Here is a 23,404-nt window from a genome sequence, read left to right on the forward strand (position 1 = left end):
TATAGGTGTGAGCCACTGCGCCTGATCAAATTAATTATGGCTTCAACCAGGCTTGGTGGCTCACACCTGTAATCCCAGCATTTTGGGAGGCCAAGGTGTGCAGATCACAAGGTCAGGAGTTCAAGACCAGCCTGGCCAACATGGTGAAACCTTGTCTCTACTAAACATACAAAAATTAGCTGGGCATGGTGGTGGGCACCTGTAATCCCAGCTGCTCAGGAGGCTGAGGCAGGAGAATCATTTGAACCTAGGAGGTGGAGGTTACGCTGAGCCAAGATCATGCCATTACATTCCAGCCTGGGCGACAGAGCGACACTCCCTCTCAAAAAAAAAAAAAAAAAAAGTGCTGGGATTACAGGTGTGAGCCACCGCTCACTTCCTATAGCTTTAACCTGTAAATGTATTCTTAAAGTTTTCTTACTCCATATTTCCAAGAAACTTGTCCCACTCCTTAATATTTCAAAGGACTACCATGCCAAATAAAGATAAATCTTAGATTATCTAGCTTGTAGATACTGTAGTGAAAGCAACAACATATAATCTTCTCTTTTCCACTTATGGCTTGTTAAAGAGACCCATAACTGGTTCCAATGTTTTGAAATCTGCATGCTTACCAATGATGTCTTCATGAGTTAGCTGTAGGCTAATGGAAAAGGGAGGCTTATCATACTTTTTAGAACTTTTTATAATTAAGGTCAGACCTTTATATTATTATTAATATTACATCTCAGTATTTGCAATTAACATTGAGACATCCTTGCAACAAATCCTTTGGATATTAACAAATATTGACACACATATAGGAATATATTAAAAATCCTTATTAAGGGGAACATCAATTAGAATCACCATAAATGATGTTTATACATTTCATCAAGCACCAAGAGGCCATAAATTATTTGGATGAGATTAGCTACCTAAATGATGACATGAAATGACCCTAGATACCAATTTTGTTGAACAAGCTTTCCACAGTACTTATCATTTACTCATACACTATTAAAAGTTTGACATTCGGGATATTAGCTACAACTCTTGGTTATATGTGAGAGAAACTCAACTCCAACTAGCAAAGAAGGAAATTAATTTATTGGCTTATCTAACTACAAAGTCCACACTGTAGGACTGATTCCAAGCACAGCTAGATCCAGAAGCTCACATAATGTCATCAGGACTCTGTCTCTCTCTTTCAGTCCCTTGCAAGGCTACTCCATAAGCATAATGATTGCTCAAAGCAGCCTGAAATCCAAATTCTAGCAGCTTAGCAACTACGGCAGAAAAAGAGCATGGCAAGGTAGCAACTTCCAAAATGGTGGCATTAGGAGTCCTGTGGTGGCTGGGTGCGGTGGCTCATGCCTGTAATCCCAAGACTTTGGGAGGCAGAGGTGGGCGGATCACGAGGTCAAGAGATCGAGACCATCCTGGCTAACATGGCGAAACCCCGTCTCTACTAAAAAAAAATACAAAAAAATTAACTGGGCTTGGTGGCAAGCGCCTGTAGTTCCAGCTACTTGGGAGGCTGAGGCAGGAGAATGGTGTGAACCTGGGAGGTGGAGCTTGCAGTGAACAGAGACCGTGTGCCACTGCACTCCAGCCTGAGCAACAGAGCACGACTCCGTCTCAAAGAAAAAAAGGAGCCCTGTGGAATTGCTCCCCAGTGAAACAAGCATAATTTGTGAAAATTATTTTTAAAGCAACTATCTAAATACTTTGGAAATTGTCCTAAGGACCTAGGCAAATGAAGGAACATTTATTCAAGAAAATCTACTAAAACTTGGTAAGAAGAGTGAGAATCTGTGACATTTGAACCACAGTCTCCCTCCTTCCCCCTTCCAGTTCAGTGTGATAAAAATTCACCTTCAGGTAGTTCATTCAAGAGCACAGGGATTTCTCTCTCTCTCCAGCTCCCAGTTGAGGAATATGGTATCTCCTTGGGAGACTCAGGCCATCAGCATTTCTAATTGCTACTAGCTAGCTATGTGTTGTAGAGCCTAAATTCCATGGAGGTGTGGCCAGAAGCCAGGGTGCTTCTTAATTAAGAGGAGGCTTGCAGCTTCATGTGAACAGCAAGCTAAACCATAGGCCAGTTAGTTTATAAGGGAGAGCCAGAGGACAATGCAGGTAAAAAGTGCCCTCCTGGTGTCATAACAGACATCACAGACTGGCAAACATGGTGAAACTCTGTCTCTACTAAAAATAGAAAAATTAGCCAAGTGTGGTGGACTATGCCTGTAGTCCTAGCTACTCAGGAGGCTGAGGCAGGAGAATCACATGAACCCAGGAGGCAGAGGATATAGTGAGCCGAGATCTTGCCATTGCACTCCAGTCTGGGTGACAGAGTGAGACTCTGTCTCAAAAAAAAAAAAAAAAAAGAAACAAATTAACAACATGAAAAAGAGTCATTAATTCCAGGAAAACAGGAAAATCACTTGTACAGAGAGGGAAAGTATTGCTACTCATTTTGTGGCTTCACTGGAAATAATGTTTGCATGGCCATCATAATACTGTATATTGGTCTAAATGATATTTTGATATAATTGTATTGGAGGATGGGAAGGTATATGTGTGGGGTTGGGAATTTGTGTGAAAGAGAGCTAAAACCTATTCTTCCAGCATAGGAAGTTAATAGATAAGGTATATTATTTAGAGACATGGAGGTATATACCTACAGAATAAATTTAAATAATTGGAATTGGTGGTTTTCTCTGGGAAGAAAATGTTGGAGAATATGGTGGAGGACATAGAGGAAGGTCCATTTTTACTTCTTTGTCCATATGTCTGCCTACCTATCTATGTATATTATTTACTAAGCTTTGGTTAACTATTTGACTATTCTGAGTTTCCCCTAATCGTGGGGAATAACCCACCAGTGATTCTTGAAACCCGTTTAGTGGATTATTATCAACTTTTTTTAAAAAAAACATGAAATAGAATAGAATGAATATGCATTAATTTAGTAAAAACAAGTATTATTTTTGACATTTCCATCTTATATATTTATGTATGCACACTGGAATTATGATGAAAATGCATTTTTTACTATGAGGTACCGTTGAAAATAGTTTAAGAAATGCTGCTTTAAAATATGTCTTCAGAGGCCAGGCGCAAGTGGCTCAAGCCTGTAATCCCAGCACTTTGGGAGGCCAAGATAGGCGGATCATAGGGTCAGGAAATCAAGACCATCCTGGCTAAGACGGTGAAACCCCGTCTCTACTAAAAAAATACAAATAACTAGCCAGGTGTGGTGGCGGGTGCCTATAGTCCCAGCTACTCGGGAGGCTGAGGCAGGAGAATGGCGTAAACCCGGGAGGCAGAGCTTGCAGTGAGCTGAGATCCGGCCACTGCACTCCAGCCTGGGTGACAGAGCGAGACTCCATCTCAAAAAAAAAAAAAAAAAATGTCTTCAGGACATAACACTGAAAAAAGAGGAATGTATTGTAGGTGATCAATGACCACCCAATGCCTACTGCACTTAACCCAGGCTGCGATCTTTAGGTTTATGATTTCATTAACTCTTCCCAACTCTTTGAGGAATATGCTCATTTGCATCCTCTTTACAAATGAGGAAACTGGAATTGAGGAAAATTAAATCATTTTCCTGGGGTAAATCTTGGAGTCTGGATTGAAGCCCAAGATTCTCCTATAGAATAGTCATTCTGCCCTACTTCTTAGAATGTATTAGTGGCAGTGTTGTCTCCTCTACTTGTAGAAGACATTCCTAAAGTGTTCCCAAAATACCTCTGTAGGAAAATTCCCCTGAACCTTCCATTCTTTAACTGTTAAATGGGTAAAGAAAAAAGAAATAGAACATATGTCTTTGCTCAGACTTGCCAGTTTAGTGAGGTGTTTGTATTTATAATTGCTCCCCATCCCTGCTTTAGTTTTCCATATCCTACCATCTTCAAAGTTGGAATACTACACACTTTACTCATTTGTTTTATTTTTCGGCTTTTCTTAGGAGCATGTAAACCCTCTCAGGGCAAGGATCTTTAATCTTGGCCAGGCATGGTGGCTCATGCCTACAGTCTCAGCATTTTGGGAGGCAGAGGTGGGAGGATTGCTTGAGGCCAGGAGTTGGAGACTGGCCTGGGCAACACAGTGAGATCCTGTCTCCACAAATAATTAATTTTTAAAAAAGAAAAAAATGTAAAAGGTCCTTGATCTTCTGCACCTACAGTAATATCTGGTACATACTAACAGAAGGCACTTTGTAAAACTCTTTGGATGGATGAATGGGTGGAAGGAAAGATGGATGTATAGATGGATAGGGGAATGGACCATGGATGGAAAGACAGACAAATGGATGGATGGTCTTATGAAAAGGGCTTTAACCACTGCTTCAAAAAGTAAGAGAGAGGATTTAAAGATATAATACTTATAAAAGTGCCGAGCCCTGAACCCATTGTCTACTCAGTAAATGTTGGCTATATTAGAGGCTCAAATGTAAGAAAAGGGAAAAGCTTCTTTGAAAATCAGTCTAATTTCAGTGAAGAGCTACAGTTCCTTGTGATCCAATGATCCTGTTTTCAGCAACACATTCTCTGGGGAGGCACCATCTGACTAAGAAACTAGACTCTGCTTTAAATGACAGTTGCCATGGCTAACAGAATGTCTACAGCCAACAAGAAAAGATACTGTGTGCTTGCTGGCTGGGATTGCAACACCTGATAAGAGGAGGAAGCAAGCCAAAAGCAAGCATGGAAGCAGATGGAAGATCTTAGAGAGCCATTATCTCAGAACATGCCGGAGAAACCAGATACTTTCAGTTACGCAAGGCCTGTGGAACACTCCCTGCATGCAGTTCTAACAGTTGGCCACACAGCTGAAATGATGAAATCAAAGACCAAACACAAGTTTAATGAGCCAGAACTTTAGAAGAACCGTCTTGAACAAAGCCGTCATTGATTCGCTCAACTCAGAAGCAATCAGAATCTTGTTTGCAAAGACTAAACTGATCAGAAGAGTCTACTTCATTGATTGGCGCATGCCTGAATGCAGCCATGACATTAGTACACCCTGCTCTTTGTTAGAACGTCACAAAAACGAATATGTAAGTTATATGTAATTCCACAAGGGGGCACAATAGAAACAAAAATAAAAATTGAAAGGCTTTAATTTTCTCCTGTGCCACCCCATTTTAAGGTAATAATTTAACAAAATGAACAATCTTAAAATCTCAGATTAAAACAGTGTGGAACACTACTTAATTAAGAATGCGTATTTAGTTTTCTACAGACTCCCAATTATATATATATTTTAAAACAGAAAAGAATATGACCAGCCTGGCCGACATGACGAAACCCCGTCTCTACTAAAAATACAAAAATTAGCCGGGTGTCGTGGCACCCAGCTACCTGGAAGGCTGAGGCAGGAGAATTGCTTGAACCCAGGAGGCAGAGGTTGCAGTGAGCCGAGATCACACCACTGCGCTCTAGCGTGGGCAACAGAGCAAGACTCTGTCCCAACAACAACAAAAACACAAACAACAACAAACAGAAAAGAAAGCATTGTATAGCAAGATTATTTTCCAAATATTCATTATTCTCTCCACTATCTTAAACTATTTCAAGAATATCGAAGAGGATACTTGGGAATATGCAGCATCAAACAAAATGTTCTTTGTTGTCTGCACACATAAAATTAAAAGGAAGTATCCCAAAGTAGACAATTAGAAAGTATAGCTTGTATAGTATGATTCTACTGGTAGTCCTTTCTTTTTTTTTTTTTTTTTTGACATGGGTCTTAGTGTATTGCCCAGGCTGAAGTGCAGTGGTGCTGTCATGGCTCACTGCAGCCTCAACCTCCCCAGGCTCAGGTGATTCTCTCACCTCAGCCTCCTGAGTAGCTGAGACTACAGGCATGCACCACCATACCCGGCTAATTTTTGTATTTTTTGTAGAGATGAGGTTTCACCATGTTGCCCAGGCTATTCTTGAACTCCTGGACTCAAGCAATCCACTCCACCTGCCTTGGCCTCCCAGAGTGCTAGGATTACAGAATTGAGCCACTGCACTTAGCCAGTATTTTTTAAATGCAAATAAATGGCCACGTGCTGTGGCTCACGCCTTTAATCCCAGCTACTTGGGAGGCTGAGGCAGAAGGATTGCCTAAGCCCAGGAGGTGGAGGCTGCAATGAGCCATGATTGTGTCACTGTACTTCAGCCTGGGTGACAGAACAAGACCTTATCTCAAAAAAAAATAAGTAAATAAAATGAAAATGCAAAAATATATGTGTGTGTGTTTATAAACATTTATACATACAACCATTTATTCAGTAATATTTATTGAGCCTCAATTATGTGACTGGCCCTAGAAGTATGGCTGTGAATAAGATATCCAAATATCCTAATCTCATGGAGCTTATATCCAAGTCAGAAAAGAATGACAAAAAATAAGTAAATTTGTTAATTTCAGGCAGTAATAAGAATTACAGAAAAAATAAAAGAGTTTTAAGAGTGATGGATTGATTAAGTTGAGATCTGACTTTCTGGCCATACAAAGACCCCAGGTACAATACATAGGAACAGACTGGGATGATGTTCACTGTTAATGTTGGTTAATTCTGAAGAGAGAGGGGGTTGGTTATGGGGGTTTGGAGTGGTGGTGTGATGAGGACAGGGACAGGTTAAGAGCAACTTGAACTTACTCTGTTGATTGCTGAATTGTTTGTATGTTTTTACAACACATAAGCATGAATTTGTGTATTGTGGAATTCAGACAACTTCTGTTTTTTTTGTTTTATTTTGTTTTTGTTTTTGTTTTCTGAGACAGGGTCTTACTTTGTCACCCAGGCTAGAGTGCAGTGGTGCAGTCATGGCTCATTGCAGCCTCCACCTCCTGGGCTCAAGGGACCCTCCTGTCTCAGCCTCTCGAGTAGCTGGAATTACCCACACAAACTACCATGCCTGGCTGATGTTTAAATTTTTTGTAGAGATGGGATCTTTATGTTGCCCAGGCTATTCTTGAACTCCTGGCCTCGAGCAATACTCCCACCTCGGTCTCCCAAAGTGCTGGGATTATAGGCATGAGCCACCGCACTGGCCCAATTTTTAAAAATAGCAAACCAATCAGAAAGAGAAAAAAGACAAAAAGCATCAGAGCTTTACGTAATGTATGCAAGCTATCTGTTCACATTTGCAAAGACAGTCACATGCACCAGAAGTACAGAGCCTTGAAGGTATAGGCCTTTTTCTGATCATGTGTTCTGGGTCTGCATGTATTTACAATTAAGACAAAAAATAAAGGTGGCAATGAATAGAGAAAAGGGTTATTGTATTGTCCTGTTTATTCATCTCCCTGCCACGTGTGTCTCTTTTCTCCTGTGTACCACTCCTGCGTTTTTGGTTTTTGAATGCTATTCTCATCAGATGGATTCTGGCCCAGAACCTTCCTACAGTCCCTGTTGCAGAGTCAAGTCCAGACCTCTGGGCCTGGTGTTCAGGGCCCTTTGCATTCTGAGTTTATGTACTAACTTTCAGCACTATTCCAAGTCATGAATTTCCCATTCCAGCTGCTCTTGGTGTGTGTCACTCTTTCCCAGGTGCTGTGCAGGTTACCCTCTGCCATACTGTTGCCTGGAGACAATACCCTGGCCATTTGACTCCCCTACTTCCAGCCTCACTTATTAAAATCACACCTAGTTCTTCAAAACTTAGCCCAACACCCTAATAATCTAAGCTCAGAATTCTCTTCGCCTTTAACAAATTATTTCTCACAGACAGACACACACACACACACACACACACACACACACACACAGGCACAGTCCTGAGATCGGTGTCAATGTGGACTCATGTTTTTTTAAATAAATATATAGGTATAGATAAGTAGAGAAGTAATCAACACCTGTGAAAAAAGGAAAAGATAAAAATAATTAAAAGAAGTAATTATGGATAGGTATGTATACATGGGTTTGTATACATACATGTATTTCCTAGCTCTGTCCACTGTTAGGAGGCTAGAAGCAGTGACACCTGAGTAGCAGTGAACACACCTAGCCCGTAGATATTGGTTTCTGAATTCCATCCTCCAGAGGAACCAGGGCTCCTGGGAGAACTGTTCATTCCTGACTGAAGGCAGGGAAAATGCAAGATGCCCCTGGAGTTGACCTTCTGGTGCTAGAAAGTAAGGATGTGCTAAAAAATATTTTTTAATAATAAAAACAATTTTTAAAAGGAGGGGGTTCATATTGGAAGGGGACAGGAACCAATCTGAGAGAGCTCCCAATGACTTGAGCTGGAACAACTTGAGCCACAAAATAAATGATAGTATTTAATTATAACACTTAATTTTTCATAAGTCCATACTAATCTAAATAAATAACTGAATTTAAAAAATAAATACATAACTGAATAAATAAATAAATGGAGAAAAATCACACCTCTTCCTTATAGAAAATTCCAATTAATACATGTAAAAAGAATGAGGAAAATAGAAAATCACTGTTAGAACACCATAGTAATAATTACTGCAGGTAAGATCTGTGAATGCTAAAATTAAGGAGTGAAAGTTTAACCAGAAACAGGATATTTGTATGATTTTAAAGTATCTCCTCCAAAATATTTAGTAAAGGAAAAGGGGAAATCCTCAGTTTACTGTGGAGAATATTGGCGACTCCACCTTTGCCAAGCAATCAAGACTGACATCACTTGGCCCAGTCAACATCGTATGCGCCCAGGTGTGTTTCATCTCTGTTCTTCCCAATAAAGCATAACCTCAATCTAAACATGAGAAAACATCAGACACCCAAATTGAGGGACTTTGTTCTAAATAACTGGCAGGTGCTCTTCAAAGCTGTCAAGGTTATGAAAAAACAAGGAAAGGCTGAGAAATTGTTACAGATTGGAGGAGACTAAGGATGTGACAAAGAAATTCAATGTTTGGATCTTGGAACTGAAAGAGGAGATTTGTGGAAAAACTAGTGACATCTGAGTAAGTTCTTTAGTTTAGTTAATAGTATTTATACTAGGGTTAATTTCTTAGATTTGATTACTGTTCTGTTGTTATGTGTAAGATGTTAACACAAGAGAAAGCTGGGTGAAGAATACATGGGAACTCTCTGAACTTTTTACACCTCTTCTGTAAATTTAAAATGATCTCACAATAAAAAATTTAAAACCACAGCCGGACGCGGTGGGTGAAAATCAGCACGGTCAAGCAACTTTGACAACACATTTTACCCAAAGAGGTGTGTGTTTGTGTGTATTTCAGGAATGATGGATGCTTCAAAAAGGAAAAGGGGGAAAAAGGAAGACAGGGACCTGATATAATTAAAGAAATTAAGTATTATCTTGGAATAGCTTCTCAAAATGTATTTGGCTTAGGGAAGTGAAAATTTACAAAGATAAAAATAGGTGAATAAATACAATAGAGTACACATAAAGCAATGTTTATTTTAACTGAAAAAATGCAGTAATGGTATTTGTATTTCTCTTTTTCCTTTTTTTTTTTTTTTGAGACACGGTCTCCCTCTGTTGCCCAGGCTGGAGTGCAGTGGCATGATCATGGCTCACTCTAGGCTTGATCTCCTGGGCTCAAGTGATCCTCCCTCCTCAGCCTCCCAAGTGGCTGGGATCACAGGCATGTGTGACTACACCTGGCTCGCTCCTTCCTTCCTTCCTTCCTTCCTTCCTTCCTTCCTTCCTTCCTTCCTTCCTTCCTTCCTTCCGTCCTTCTTTCTTTCTTTTCTTTCTGAGACTGTCTGCCTCTGTTGCCCAGGCTGGAGTGCAGTGACACAGTCTCAGCTCACTGTAACCTCCAATTCCCAGGTTCAAGCAATTCTCTTGCCTCAGCCACCTGAGAGCTGGCATTACAGGCGTGTGCCACCACACCCAGCTAATTTTTGTATTTTTAGTGGAGATGGGGGTTTCACCATCTTGGCCAGGCTGGTCTTGAACTCCGGACCTCTAGAGATCCGCCTGCCTCAGCCTCCAAAATTGCTGGGAGTACAGGCATGAGCCACCACACCTAGCCCCAGCTCTTTGTTTTTTATGTATGTAGGTTTTTTATGTATATCTTTTCTTGGCACAAAAAGAGTGTTTCTCTTTTTCTTCTGAAACTGTTCTTTGCTCTTCTCTGTTTCCACCTCCTGCTTTAATCCTCTTTAATATTTCTTCTCTCTCCTGATTAACACCAGGATCATTTTCCAAAGGTTCCCTCTCTGAAATTCATTTCTGCTTGAATCTAAATGGCACCTTTGTCTTTGCTTCTGTTCTTTCCCTCCCCTAGCTCCCTTTGTGCCCTTTAGTTTGTAAGGCATTTTCGAAATGCATGAGAGGTAACGAAGTGGAATGATGTGTGAAGCTGCCTAGCTGTCTTGTCAAGAGAGGCCTAGAGGGTGATGTCCCAGGCCATGCAAGCAACAGCAGGATATTCCTGTGGTTGGCGTTGCAGTGGTTTTCCTTCATGAACTTGAGTCTTCTGCACTTCATTTGTTCACAGATCTTCTCATCACTCAGAACCTGTCCTTCTCGTCTACAATCAGCCTCGAAGCATATTTAAAATTACAGTGGTTATGAGCGAGCTCAACAGTTGAATTCCTTAGCTCATGTAAATATTTATTGGATGCCTAGCATATATTATGTCAGGCATGGGCCAGGCACACAGATTTTAAATGTTACCTAGATATGGAAGGTCCCAGCCCTCAAGGGGCTTCTATTCTAGTTGGAGGAGGCAAGCAACAAATGAGAAAATAATTTAACCAAAGGCCGCTGACTGTGAGACATGACGGAAGGAAGGAAGTCAGGTGGTATGATGAAGAGAAAATGGAAGGAAGGAAGGAGGAGCCCTCTGGGAAAGTCTTTCTAAGAAGGGATGAGTCAGACCTGAGTGTTCAAGAATAACGAGTGAAATGCTCTGCCTGGCATTTGGGAAGCGTTTGGTGACACTTCACCAGCAGGTCTGGGAAGTTGCTTATCATGAACAGCAGGAGCTCCATGGGGCTTTACCTGCAGACTCGGGGAAAGAGGGCAGAATGCGCAGTGACTGCTAATTCACCTACATCAGCAGATATGATTTGGGAAGCATTAATTATCACATTAATCACAGTTTTAGTACTTTAGGCAATGATCAAAAACAGGATTTCACAAACCTAGAAACTGACTAAAGCATCAGGGGCAGTACATGTATTTCATAATCAATAAAGATGCCGTTTCTTTTGGCTGGGCATCGTGGCTCACACCTGTAATGCCAGCACTTTCGGAGGCCAAGGTGGGAGGATTGCTTGAGCTCAGGAGTTAGAGATCAATCTGGGCAACATAGAGAGACCTTGTCTCTACAAAAAAAAAAAAAAAAATTAAATTAGCTAGGCGTGGTGATACGTGCCTGCGGTCCCAGCTACTCGAGAGGATGAGATGGGAGTGTCACTTGAGCCCAGGAAGTTGAGGCTGCAGTGAGCCATGATTGTGACAGTGCATTCCAGCCTGGATGACAGAGCAAGACCCTGTCTGGGAAAGAAAAAAAAAAAAAAAAAAAGATGTCATTTTTAAGTGCATTTGAGGGCTTTATCATCTTCATGAACTTAGGAAATGAAGTGAGAGAGAAGACATCCCAGTCGTAGAGAAGACTCAGTCATTCCAGAAGGCATGTCTTAGTTCAGGTTGCAAGAACACAAGACCTTTTTTTTTTAAGTTGGGTAGCTTATAAACAACAGAAATTCACTTCTCAGTTCCAGAGGCTGGGAAGTCTAAGATCAAGGCACCAAAAGATTGATTCAGCATCTGTCTGGTGAGGGCCTGCTTCCTGATTCATAGATGGTGCCTTCTCACTGTGTCCTCATGTGGTGGAAGGGGTGAGAGAGCTCTCTGAGGCCTCTTTTATAAGGGCGCTGATCCTATTCGTGAGGGCTCCTCTTAATACCATCTCCTTGGGGGTTAGGATTTCAACACATGAACTTGGGGGAAACATAAACACTTAGTCCATGATAAGATGATTCCTTTGTTAAATCAGAAATTTATAGCTTTAGTTTTGTTTTTGTTTGTTTGAGAGGCAAGTCTCCATCTGTTGCCCAGGCCTCTGTACAGTGGTGTGATCATAGCTCCCTGCAGCCTCAAACTCCGGGGCTCAACCGATCCTCCCACTTCAGCCTCCCAGGTAGCTAGGGCTACGGGTGCACACTACCACACCCAGCTACTTTATTATTATTATTGTTACTATTGTTATTATTATTATTATTGCAGAGATGAGGCCTTGCTACATTGCCCGGGCTGTTTTCAAACTCCTGGTTCAAGCAATCCTCCCACCTCCAGCTCCCAAAGTGCCCGGCGAGCCACCACACCTGGCCTATTGTTTCAATTTTGTGTTTTCTGTTTTCTTTCTGACAGAGGGGACTTAAATGTTTGTTTCTATCTAAGCAAAGACTTAAGAGTATCTCAGATAGAGGAGACCCTGGCTGTAGTCGGGGAGAGAATTAGGAGCTCATTGGCTTCCTATTAGGATTATTTAGCTTTCTACCCTCTGCTGATTTTGACAGTAGTAGAGCGATAATGAAAGGTGTAAGGCCCTGGAGCCAAAAAAAACAAAAAACAAAAAACAAACTGGATTGTGCCATGCGGTGGAGGAACACTGGTGACAGCAGACTAAGTTGGAGAGGTAGACAGAGCATGTATATCCTGTGGAGCCCTTCACAGACTATGGTACAGGTGTGACTATTTGAAATACAGTGAAGGCCAGGGGCAGTGGCTCACATCTGTAATCCCAGCCTTTTGGGAGGCGGAAATGGGTGGATCACTTGAGGTCAGGAGTTCTAGACCAGCCTGGCCAACATGGTGAAACCCCACCTCTACTAAAAATGCAAAAAAATAGCCAAGCATGGTGGCGGGCACCTGTGTTCCCAACTACGGGAAGCTGAGGCAGGAGAATCACTTGAACCTGGGAGGTGGAGGTTGCAGTGAGCCAAGGTCATGCTATTGCACTCCAGCCTGGGCGACAGGAACAAAACTCTGTCTTCAAAAAAAAAAAGAAAGAAATGCAATGAAAGGCCTTGCAGGGGTTAGAGGGTGAAAGTAGGGTGATCTACTGTAGGTTTTTGCTTTTGTTTCAAAGCCCTCTGGATGTTTTGTAATGATATAAGGATCAACCCATCAGGAAGGCGTAACCGTCTCAAATGAGTGTACGCCTCATAACAAAGCTTCCGGTTCCACGAAGAAAAACATTCCTAGACAAATAGAGAAAAAGATAAATCCACAGAGTTGGAGAGTCCAACATTCCGCTTTTAATAACTAACTATCATTAGTGTGAAAATGAATAATGATTCCCTAATTATACCTGTTGATACAAATGAATTTGCAGTAACTCCACATTTCTCCATCCCTTTTTCTCTGTGTCTGGACATAAAGCTCCAAGGAGCTCGTGAAAACCAGTGACGATATAGAAGACCTTGACAACGCTATCAACCAAGTGACCTAATTGACAGCTGTAGAATTTATAGACAACTCCACCCAGCAACTGCAGCGTAAATATTTTTTTATCAAATGTACAGGGAACATTCACCAAGATAGGCCACATCCTGGGCCATAAAACGAGTCTCAGTCAATTCGAAAAGATGGCAATGCTGCCGTGTGCTCCGTGACTACAAGAGAGTTAACTTAGAAGTGGATAACGAAAAGATATCTGGAAAATTCCATATATTTGGAAATTAGACAGACACTTGTATAGAACTGATGGGTCAAAGAACAAGTCACAATGGAATTAAAAATCCCTTTGACTGCTCTGTGAGGAGTGGATTGGAGGGGGCAAGTGCAGACACGGGGAGCCTGGGGAACAGAATTTGCAGAATTCTAGGAGAACTGTCATGGTGCCTTGGACTTTGGGTGAGGAAGCAGAGAAGGAGAGAAATGGACGGACTCAGACATTTTGGAGGTAGAGCCTATGTGACTTGCTGAAGATTGGATGCGGGCAGTATGGGTAGGCGAGGAAGCAAGGATGACCTTGAGGTGTTGGGGTCAAGTCATTGAACATATCTCCCTGTTGCTCTCAGGATTAAGTCCAAACTTGTCAACACACTTCCTGATTGGGCCCCTGCCCACTTGGACAGCCCTATCTCTCACCCCTCCTCCCACTGTAAACTCCAGCACCACACAGCAACTGGCAGTCCTCCCTTTGCCATGCTCTCTCTTTTCACATGCTCTTCCATGTTTGTCCTGCTCGCCACTTATTTATCCCTTAGCTTAGATGTCACTTCTGCTGGGAAACTTTCCTTACTTTTCCTCCAGCCTGGTGGAGGGGCTCTGCTCTGTGCTTCTGTGCTACCCTTCTCATCATCACTTTGCTTTGCCACTTTTCTGTCTCCCCTGTTAAAGCTGTGAACAGGGAATTTCTTCTTTCTTTCTTTCTTTCTTTCTTTCTTTCTTTCCTTCTTTCTTTTTCTTTCTTTCTTTCTCTCTCTCTTTCTTTCTCTTTCTTTCTTTCTTTCTCTCTCTCTTTCTTTCTCTCTTTCTTTCTTTCTCTTTCTTTCTTTCCCTTCCCTCCTTCCTTCCTTCTCGCTCTTTCTTTCTTTCCCTCCCTCCCTCCCTCCCTCCCTCCCTCCCTCCCTCCCTCCCTTCCTTCCCTCTCTCCCTCCCTCCCTTCCTTCGTTCCTTCCCTCCCTCCCTCCCTCCCTTCCTTCCTTCCTTTGATAGAGTCTCGCTCCATTGCCAGGCTGGAGTGCTGTGGTGAGATCTCAGCTCACTGCAACCTCCACCTCCCAGGTTCCAGCGATTCTCCTGCCTCAGCCTCCAGAGTAGCTGGGATCACAGGCGCGCGCCACCATGCCCAGCCAACTTTTTTTGTATTTTTAGTAGAGACAGGGTCTCACCATATTGGCCAGGATGGTCTTGATGTCTTGACCTCGTGATCCGCCCACCTCAGCCTCCCAGAGTGCTGGGACTACAGGCGTGAGCCACCGTGCCCGGCCTCATTCTTTCATTACTACTACTACCATAGCCAGTTGCTGGTTCCCTGGGCTGTCAGTCAGGAAACGTAGCCCTCATGAGAGTGGGATGAAAATAAGATCACGTAGCATTTATTGAGTCCTTGCTGTGTGTGCCAGGGGCTTCACACACATGACCTCATTTAATCATCCTGGCAGCATTATGAAATGGGTTATGAATCCCATTTGTAGGAAGAGGAAACAGACTTAGAAGGCTTAAGGAGGCCAGGCATGGTGGCTCATGCCTGTAATCCCAGCACTTTGGGAGGCCAAGGCAGGAGGATAACTTGAGCCCGGGAGTTCAAGACCAGCCTGGCAACAAACCAAGAGCTGTCTCTACAAAAAAACAAAAAAATTAGCACCTGGGTGCAGTGGCTCACGCCTGTAATCCCAGGACTTTGGGAGGCCGAGGTGAGCGGATCACTTGAGGTCAGGAGTTCAAGACCAGCCTGGCCAACATGGTGAAACCCCGTCTCTAATAAAAATACAAAAATTAGCCAGGTATGGTGGCACATGCCTGTAGTCCCTGCTATTCCCGAGGCTGAGGCAGGAGAATCGCTTGAACCCAGGAGGCAGAGGTTGCAGTGAGCTGAGATCACACCATTGCACTCCAGCCTGGGTGACAGTGCGAGACTCCGTCTCAAAAAAGAAAAGAAAAGAAAAAATTAGCTGGGCATGGTAACTCATGCCTGCGATCCCAGCTACACAGGAGACTGATATGAGAGGATCACTTGAGCCCAAGAGGTCAAAGCTCAGTGAGCTATGATTGCACCACTGCACTCCAGCCTGGGTGACAGAGTGAAACCCTGTCTTAAAAAAAAAATGGGCCAAAAGAGCTTGCTCAAGATCACACAGTTAATGGTGGAAATGGAATTTGAACATAGGAAGTCAGATTTCAAACCTAAAACTTTTAACCACCAAGTCATACTGTCAAATTCAGACTAGAATTACAACAAATTGAAAATGAATTTGAAGGTGCACTGGTGAGCCCCTGATCATCTTGCTGCCTGTGGCCAGGCTTTGGCTCACACTTGGTGCAGATGGCTGAGCAGGGTTCACTGGAGGTGGGCGCCCAGGTTAGGGTCGTTCATGGAGCAGGAGCAGGAAGATCCATTACATTATAGCTGGCACATCGGGTACAGAGTGCTATTGTGTGCTGCCTTTTAACCCCGCCCCTTACTCTAAAAAAACAAAGGCCTCATTGCTAGTGCTGGCTAATTTCCATAAAGGAATTTAGAATGGCTAATTTTATATCCTTTCAGTAAATATTCCACATCCCATTATAACATGGCCAACAATGATCCTCTTCAAATTAATACCAGCAGTACTTGCTGCGGAATTAGCCTCCAGAGATGCAATGTTATCAAAAAGTGATTTTTTTTTTTTTTTGGTCTTTTGTTTTTTCAGGTAAAGAGTAAAAAGTCCTTATGTACTTATTTTCAGTCAAGGTACTGAATGGATCATATTAGGAAGGTTCAAAAACTTCATTGCACTGCTCGACTCTGACTACATAAAAGGCTTTTTGTGGTTGACACATGTTTTGAAGTGCTGTGAGCACTGATGTGAATGGTAACTAATTATACTTGACATTTTAAAAGCGAAGACACAGAGACTTCTTACAAAACCACTGTTTATTGAGTACTTACTGTGTGCCAGCCACTGTACTGAGTACCTCGTGGGTTTCATTTCAAACCAAATTGTTGCATCCTTGTAACAACCTGGGTGGGTGGTAAACTGAGGAACTTGTCTGAAGTCATGGGGGTAGTACCTCAGGCTGCCAAGACTTGAACTCAGGAATACCAGACTCACGATTCTTAAGTGCCATTTTCTCACATTTCTCTGAGATGTACCACTGGGGCTACTTTTGTGTGTTCCTTTGAAATATGATCTATATACCAAAATGAGCATGCTGAAACTTTACATGCTTAGTTTAAGAAGCAGTCAATATACAAAATTCTTCCTAATTTTGAAATTAGAATCTTCAAATTCTGTTTTGTTTTGTTTTGTTTTTGTGGTTGTTTTGTTTTGTTTTTTGTTTTTGAGACAGAGTCTCACTCTGTCTCCCAGGCTGCAGTGCAGTGGCATGACCTCAGCTCACTGTAACCTCTGTCTCCCGGGTTCAAGGGATTCTCCTGCCTCAGCCTTCTGAGTAGCTGGAATTACAGGCATGTGCCACCACGCCCACCTTTTTCTTTTTCTTTTTTTTTTTTTTTGAGACAGAGTCTCACTCTGTTACCCAGGCTGGAGTGCAGTGCCATCTTTTCGGCTCACTGCAACCTTCGCCTCCCGGGCTCAAGCAATTCTTGTACCTCAGCCTCTCGAGTATCTGGAATTACAGGCACACACCACCACGCCCAGCTAATTTTTGTATTTTTAGTAGAGACGGGGTTTCAGCATATTGGCCAGGCTGGTCTCCAACTCCTGACCTAAAGTGACCTGCCTGCCTCAGCCTCCCAGGCACCGTGCCTGGCTTAGAATCTTCAAATTCTTAAAATGGATGTTAAGATAATCTCCATTTATGAAATGATAGATGATCAGTATTTGAATTTCATTTTTTTGGTTTGTAACATCCATTCCTCTAGTAGATGAAGAACAAAAGATAAATCCAGTGGCAAATTATGTGGACCTCAGAATTACTCAAGTCTGAAATTCCTTTGATACTTGTATCATGTAGCACCCATGTTCATCAATTTTAAATATTGAGAATCCCAGTGGCATGTTATACTAGTCTGCTTGGGCTGCCATAACAAAATACAAGACTGGGTGGCTGAAACAACAGAAATTTATTTTTTCACGGTTCTGGAGGCTGGAAGTCTGAGATGAGGGTGTCAGCATGGTCAGGTTGTGGTGATGGAGCCTCTTCCTGGTTTGCAAATGGCCACCTTCTCACTCCGTCCTCACATGGCAGAGGGAGAGAGGGAGAGCACTCTCTGGTGTCTCTTCTTATAAGGGCACTGATTCTATCCTGAGGGCCCTACCCTTCTGACCTCAGCTAAACCCAATTATCTCTTAAAGGTCCTTATCCAAAAGCCATCACATTTTGGGTTAGGACTTCAACATATGAATGTTGGGGACACAGACATTCAGTCCATAAGTGTTATGGTGTTAGGATGATGTTAGGCCAGGGATCCAAGAAGATTCAAATCCTTCCTTGGTTAAGCTACCCCAAAGTTTGGGGAACAATGGCAAAACAAAGCAAATAATGCTACTACTAACTAAGGCTTTGAAGTCTCAAATCCCTGAGCAAAGCTCTGGAAAGCTAAGCAGTTCGTACAGGAGAACTCATTTACCTAAGGTGGCTTGAATTATCCACAGCAGAGGTCAGCAAACCACAGCCTGTGAGCCAGGAGTGGCTTTTACATTTCAAATGGTTGAAAAATCAAAAGAAGGATATTTAGTGATGTCTGAAAATTATATGAAATTCAAACATCCATGTCCTGAAATAAAGTTTTATTAGGACACAGCCACTCTCATTATTATTATTACTATTTTGAGACAGAGTCTCTCCCTGTTGTACAGGCTGGAGTGCAGTGGTGTGATCTTGGCTCACTGCAGCCTCTGCCTCCCAGGTTCAAGCAATCCTCCCACCTTAGCTTCCTGAGTAGCTGAGACTACAGACACATGCCACCATGCCTGGCTAGTTTTTCTATTTTTTGATAAAGATGGGGTTTCACCATTTGCCCAGGCTGGTCTTGAACTCCTAGGCTCAATCTCTCTGCCCGCCTCGCCCTCCCAAAGTGCTGGGATTGAAATTAGAATCTTCAAATTCTGTTGTTTTGAAGAAACTGCGCCCGGCCCACTCTCATTGTTTATCTGTTATCGATGGCTGCTTTCATGCTACAACAGCAGATTTGAGGAGTTGCAACAGAGCCTGAAATATTTACTATCTGGCCCTTTAGAGGAAAAAGGTTGCCGCATGCTGATATACAAACAAAGCTAGCCAATGACTTGCATTCCCTAATCCCAAGACCAAATGTTAGCTAAAAATATCGTTTTAGGCAGGTCACAGTGACTCACACCTGTGATCCCAACACTTTGGGAGGCCAAAGTGGGAGGATCACTTGAGTCCAGGAGTTTAAGACCAGCCTGGACAACATAACAATACCTCGTGTCTACAAATAATTTAGAAAGCCAGGTGTGGTGATGCATAGCTGTGGTCCCAGCTACTCTGGAGGCTGAGGTGGGAGGATCGCTTGAGCCCAGGAGATTGAGAGTGCAGTGAGCCAAGAGCATGCCACTGCACTGCAACCTGGACAACAGAGCAAAACCCTCATCTGCAAACTATATACTTTTTTTTAATTTTTTTTTTTAAATGGAGTCTTGCTCTGTCACCAGGCTGGAGTGCAGTGGTGCAATCTCGGTTCACTGCAACCTCCGCCCCAGGTTCAAGTGATTCTCCTGCCTCAGCCTCCTGAGTAGGTAGGACTACAGGCGCACACCACCACGCCCAACTAATTTTTGTATTTTTATTAGAGGCGAGGTTTCACCACATTGACCAGGATGGTCTCGATCGCTTGACCTCGTGATCTACCTGCCTCGGCCTCCCAGAGTGCTGGAATTACAGGTGTGAGCCACTGCTCCTGGCCTGTGTGTGTGTGTGTGTGTGTCTGTGTGTGTGTGTCTGTGTGTGTGTGTATTTAATTACATATATATATTTTAAAAGATGCAGGGCCCCCCATTAACACTAGAAGAAATGGATCCAGAGACAGAGAATATTTACCCCCAAAGCTTGGTATGAGCTGGTTTAGAGATTGTCCACTTCAGGTTGCAGTGAGCCAAGATCAGGCCACTGCACTCCAGCCTGGGCGACAGAGTGAGACTCCATCTCAAAAATAAATAAATAAATAAAAAGAGATTATCCACTTCAAGTTTTCTAATGCCACACTGGATGTTCCAAGGAAAACCTGAGAGAGAAAAACAAGTGGCCTTATTGGAAGATGGAAGAAGTGAGAGCCACAGTAATTTGCTGATGTTTTTATTTTTTTGTAAGTTCAACCCTTATGAAATATAGTCCAGGGTCCCAGAATTGGGCTAATCCAAACCAAGATTTATCTTAAATCTCTACCTGTTGATCGACACTCATTCCTCAAGTCAAAGGCAAAGGCAGGAATGGAAGCTAAGAGTGGTACCTTTCCAGAATTTAATATGAATCAGCAAACGTCGGTAGCATTATTTACCTGTCAGGCTACTTCCTTTGTTTCTGACCTGTTTTTGTTTTGTTTTCTTCCCCCCTCTCCCCTTTATGCCCACTCCTTACACACAAAGGTGATTTTAAAGGATGTGGACTCACTTCTCTACGTGGACACCGATGTTCTCTTTCTGAGACCTGTCGATGACATCTGGAAGCTTCTGAGGCTGTTTAATTCCACCCAGCTTGCAGCCATGGCCCCTGAGCACGAAATCCCCAAGATTGGCTGGTACAGCCGCTTTGCAAGGCATCCTTTCTATGGCTCTGCAGGAGTTAATTCAGGAGTCATGTTAATGAATTTAACTCGGATAAGAAGTACCCAGTTCAAGGTAAATGAGTGCTTTAAAATTCCTTGTTTAGAGACTGGGAGTTGGTCTTGTCAACAGTGGCATTCCCAGAGTGTCAATATGCTGATTTTGGAAATTAGGTGGCCTATAGGTGAGGATAAAAGGAACCAGAGAAAATTATTTAGAAAATTACAGAATATTTGTTTATTCAGGAAAAGCCCAGATGGCTATGGAATTTAAAGCTTCATCAGAGTTACCATTCAGAAATACTATGTCGCATTTCTGAATTCCATAATGTTTGAACCCTTCATACCCAATGCTTCAAAGACTATGTAAAATTTCTTCAAATTACCCTAGGGATATATTTATATAAATCCGTGACGATATTTATATAAGGATGTACATGATCTCATCTTTTATCCTAGCAAAGAACTGGAAAGAACCTAAAAGAACATCAGTAGAGAGCTAGTCCAAAAAAATTATCCTGCTGGCCAGGGGTGGTGGCTCACACTTGTAATCCCAGCACTTTGGAAGACCAAGGTGGGTGGATCACTTGAGGCCAAGAGTTTGAGAGACTAGCCTGACCAACATGGTGAAACCCTGTCTCTACTAAAAATACAAAAATTAGCCAGGAATGATGGCGCACACCTGTAGTCCCAGCTGTTTAGGAGGCTGAGGCAGGAGAATCATGTGAACCCGGACAGCAGAGGTTGCAGTGAGCCAAGATCACGCCACTGTACTTCAGCCTGGCGACAGAGACTGTGATTATTTGTATGCTTTAGAAATTTCCAGAAGAATTAATGGGGCATGCTGGCACATGGTTGTAGCCCCAGCTACTTGGGAGGCTGAGATGGAAGGATCACTTGAATCCGGCAAGTCAAGGCTGTGTTTAGCCACTGCAGTTCACCTTAAACAACAGAGTGAGACCCTGTTTCTAAAAAAAGAAAGAAAGAAAAAGAAATGTGCGGAAGAATACCTAAGAGACCATTAATTGTTAATTGTGGATACTTCTGGGGAAAGTGGGAATGGGATAGGGAAGAAGAATATTTTTACTTTTTTATTTTATATTTTTATGTGCTGTTGGAATAGTTCAGTTTGTGAATATGTTACTTTTATTTTAAAAGTAAATCATTGTTTAAGACAAGGAAAGGTATTTTTCCTTAAGATACCTGAACTCTGTTATCTGCATTTTGTTCCTTCACCTCACAGTGAGGAAATAAGCCTAAAAGAGATGTTCACCTAAGAAAGGTGGAGTAGAGTAGAGAATCCTGAAGTAGAGGCTGCTGTTCAGAAAGACTTTGCCTCTTTCTTAGGTGTGGTGCCTCACGCCTATAATCCCAGCACTTTGGGAGGCAGGTGAATCACTTGAGGTCAGGAGTTTGAGAACAGCCTGGCCAACATGGGGAAACCCCGTCTCTACTAAAAATACAAAAAAGTAGCTGGGCGTGATGGCGTGCACCTGTAGTCTCAGCTGCTTGGGAGGCTGAGGCATGAGAATTGCTTGAACCTGGGAGGTGGAGGTTGCAGTAAGCTGAGATCGTGCCACTGCACTCCAGCCTGGGCGACAGAGTGAGACTCTGTCTCAAAAAAAAAAAAAAAAAAAAAAAGGAAAGAAGGAAGAAGGAAGGAGGGAAGAGAAAGAAGGAAGGGGTTCCATTCCGGGCATGGTTTTCTGAGTAGAAACCATAGGTTCAACTATAAGTTCCTGGTCCATCTAGTAGCTGTGTGTACAACTGACAAGAGCGATGCAATCAACAGCCCAAATTTTGCTTTGTTCTGTGCCCTGAGAATAGCAGGACCCCTCCTGTATTTGTTTCCCTCCACTGAAGGGAAGAAAACCAGTCCCTTTACATTGTTTCTCAGTGGACAAAATGTATTTGCTTTGCTTCAGCTGTTCTGATGGTTTTCTCTTTTCCAGAACAGCATGATTCCAACAGGCCTGGCTTGGGAGGACATGTTGTACCCTCTGTACCAGAAGTACAAGAATGCCATCACGTGGGGAGACCAGGATTTATTAAATATTATTTTTTATTTCAATCCAGGTAGGTTATCTTTGGAGAATGCTTTCTGTGTAGGAGTACACTCAGCACGCCCCATGGAGCACATTCCATGCCCGGGTTGCTATTGACTAGGCTTGAATTGTGCACAGAGGAGCCTGTGTTCCCCTGTGAAGTTTGCCCTTTCATCCACCCCCCTGGATATCTGATGGAGGCGGGGCCTTGCACTACTGACACAAAAGGCCAAATGTTGAAACTTCCAACACTGGACTCATTTTTAGAGGATATCTTTTAGATTTTGCTATACCATTCTTCTAAGAAGTGCAGTCAAAATTGATGTGAGGCACGAAACTAAATGGAAATATTATAATCTAGGCAGGAGACCCTGTAACCTGAACAACTGCTAGATTGAAGGGAATTGATTCTCAGGGTCCTTGGAGTTAAGGAACATATTCAGGGTCAAAACAACTATAAAAAGAACTCAGATCCCCAAATCCTTTTTGCTTTTCATCTGGGGCAAAATAAATTCTTCTTATATTGTTCGGTGGATGATTTGGTGGGGTAGAGGGAGAAAGGGAAATTTTCATCTCCCTTTCTCTATGTGTTTATATTAACACGTAAAGCTAATGAAATTCTCTTTTCCTCTTCCTTGTTAAAACTTTTTTTTTTTTAACTAAAACTTTATTCTTATTAAAAATTAAAACTGCCGGGTGCAGTGGCTCACACCTGTAATCCCAGCACTTTGGGAGGCCGAGGTGGGCGGATCACTTGAGGTCGGGAGTTTGAGACCAGCCTACCCAACGTGGTGAAACCCCATCTCTACTAAAAATCCAAAAAAGCCGGACGTGGTGGTAGGTGCCTGTAATCCCAGCTACTGGAAGGCTGAGGCAGGAGAATCACTTGAACCTGGGAGGTGGAGGTTGCAGTGAGCCAAGATAGCGCCACTGCACTCCAGCTTGGGCAACAGAATGAGACTCCGTCTCAAAAAAAATTAAAACTATGTTTTCTTCTTGAGAGAGATCTTTTG

The 23,404-nt window shown here is 42.6% G+C and overlaps 1 protein-coding gene across 6 annotated transcripts in view; it reads left to right on the plus strand.

The window, feature by feature from the left end:
• Positions 1-23,404, plus strand: part of LOC105479588 (glucoside xylosyltransferase 2) — a 91,394-nt gene that overhangs the window by 39,441 nt on the left and 28,549 nt on the right. For 4 of the 6 annotated variants that reach the window (XM_011737607.3, XM_071092085.1, XM_071092086.1 and 1 more), the window contains 2 exons: positions 20,171-20,422; positions 22,299-22,422. In XM_011737607.3, coding sequence (XP_011735909.1) covers positions 20,171-20,422; positions 22,299-22,422 — 376 coding nt within the window. The remainder of the gene's footprint in view (positions 1-20,170; positions 20,423-22,298; positions 22,423-23,404) is intronic. The other 2 variants (XM_071092087.1, XM_071092088.1) reach the window with 1 other exon arrangement.

Source organism: Macaca nemestrina, chromosome 2 (assembly GCF_043159975.1).
Source record: "Macaca nemestrina isolate mMacNem1 chromosome 2, mMacNem.hap1, whole genome shotgun sequence".
In the NCBI taxonomy this organism is placed as follows: domain Eukaryota; kingdom Metazoa; phylum Chordata; class Mammalia; order Primates; family Cercopithecidae; genus Macaca; species Macaca nemestrina.